General features: G+C 64.0%; 1 protein-coding gene across 1 annotated transcript in view; it reads left to right on the forward strand.

Moving 5' to 3' along the window:
- The window catches only part of PCSK9 (proprotein convertase subtilisin/kexin type 9), a 5,218-nt gene that overhangs the window by 1,007 nt on the left and 3,145 nt on the right, over positions 1 to 1,066 (forward strand). Inside the window, exons 2-4 of the mRNA XM_031058549.1 lie at positions 101 to 224; positions 427 to 557; positions 901 to 1,045. Coding sequence (XP_030914409.1) covers positions 101 to 224; positions 427 to 557; positions 901 to 1,045 — 400 coding nt within the window. The remainder of the gene's footprint in view (positions 1 to 100; positions 225 to 426; positions 558 to 900; positions 1,046 to 1,066) is intronic.

A 1,066-nucleotide genomic window follows, 5' to 3' on the forward strand; every position in this document is an offset into this window, starting at 1 on the left:
CACGGTAGGACACGGTGGTGGCAGGGGACAGCAGCTGCGCTGGGCGCTGGTGGCAGTGGGCACCCTGGGGGGAAACAGGAGCTTTGTGTCCTCCCCGCAGGCGCTGAAGCTGCCGCACGTGAAGTACATTGAGGAGGATGCCTACGTCTTTGCCCAGAGCATTCCCTGGAACCTGGGCAGGATCCTGCGGCCACAGCCCAGCTCGGGCGCCTACAGCCCTCCCAGTAAGCGCTGGGGTGTGTGAGGGGGGCTTTGAGGAAGAGTCAGGTCCCCTCTCCCTGAGGGATGGGAATATTCCTGTGCCCCATGGTGCTGCGGGTCTGGAGCTGCATTTTGGGAGCAGCCCAGCTGGCCTGTGCTGAAGGTTGATGATCACACACCCCCTGTGATGGAGGTTGCCTTTCTCCCCTGCTGCATCCCTGGCAGATAAAGGTGACCTGGCCGAGATTTACCTGCTGGACAGCAGCGTGCAGAGCAGCCACCGGGAGATCGAGGGCAGGGTGACTGTGACTGGCTTCGAGAGCATCCCCGAGGAGGATGGCACCCACTTCCACAGGCAGGGGAGCCCTGAGCTGCCACGTGCTGCATCCTGGCCAGAGCATCCCCCTGCGCCCACCACATCCTGGCCGGGCTTGTGAAGCTTTCCAGGACAAGGGAGACACTTGGCCTGGACCAAAATGCTGGGCAGGATGGGCAACACGAGCTGGGGTCCTGGGGGATATTGGGATCTGTTTGGAGATATGGCTGAGTCGGGCAGGGCCTCTCTAGGAGAGTGTTCTAGGGTAGCACGGGTGTGTAAGAGAGAATGAAGGTGGGAAGGGGTGGAGGGGACACTGTGGGATTACAAACCTGCTCTGATGCGATGGGCTGGGGCATGGAACTGCGGTGCCCGTGCCGTGCCAGGCCGGCCAGTGTGACAGCCACGGGACACACGTGGCCGCGGTGCTGAGCGGGCGCGACGCCGGCGTGGCCAGGGGCGCCAACATCCGCAGCCTGCGGGTGCTGAACTGCCAGGGGAAGGGCACCGTCAGCGGCACCCTCCTGGGTGAGTGACCCCGTGCCCCGA

This window comes from Geospiza fortis, unplaced genomic scaffold, assembly GCF_000277835.1.
Source record: "Geospiza fortis unplaced genomic scaffold, GeoFor_1.0 scaffold396, whole genome shotgun sequence".
Lineage (NCBI taxonomy): Eukaryota > Metazoa > Chordata > Aves > Passeriformes > Thraupidae > Geospiza > Geospiza fortis.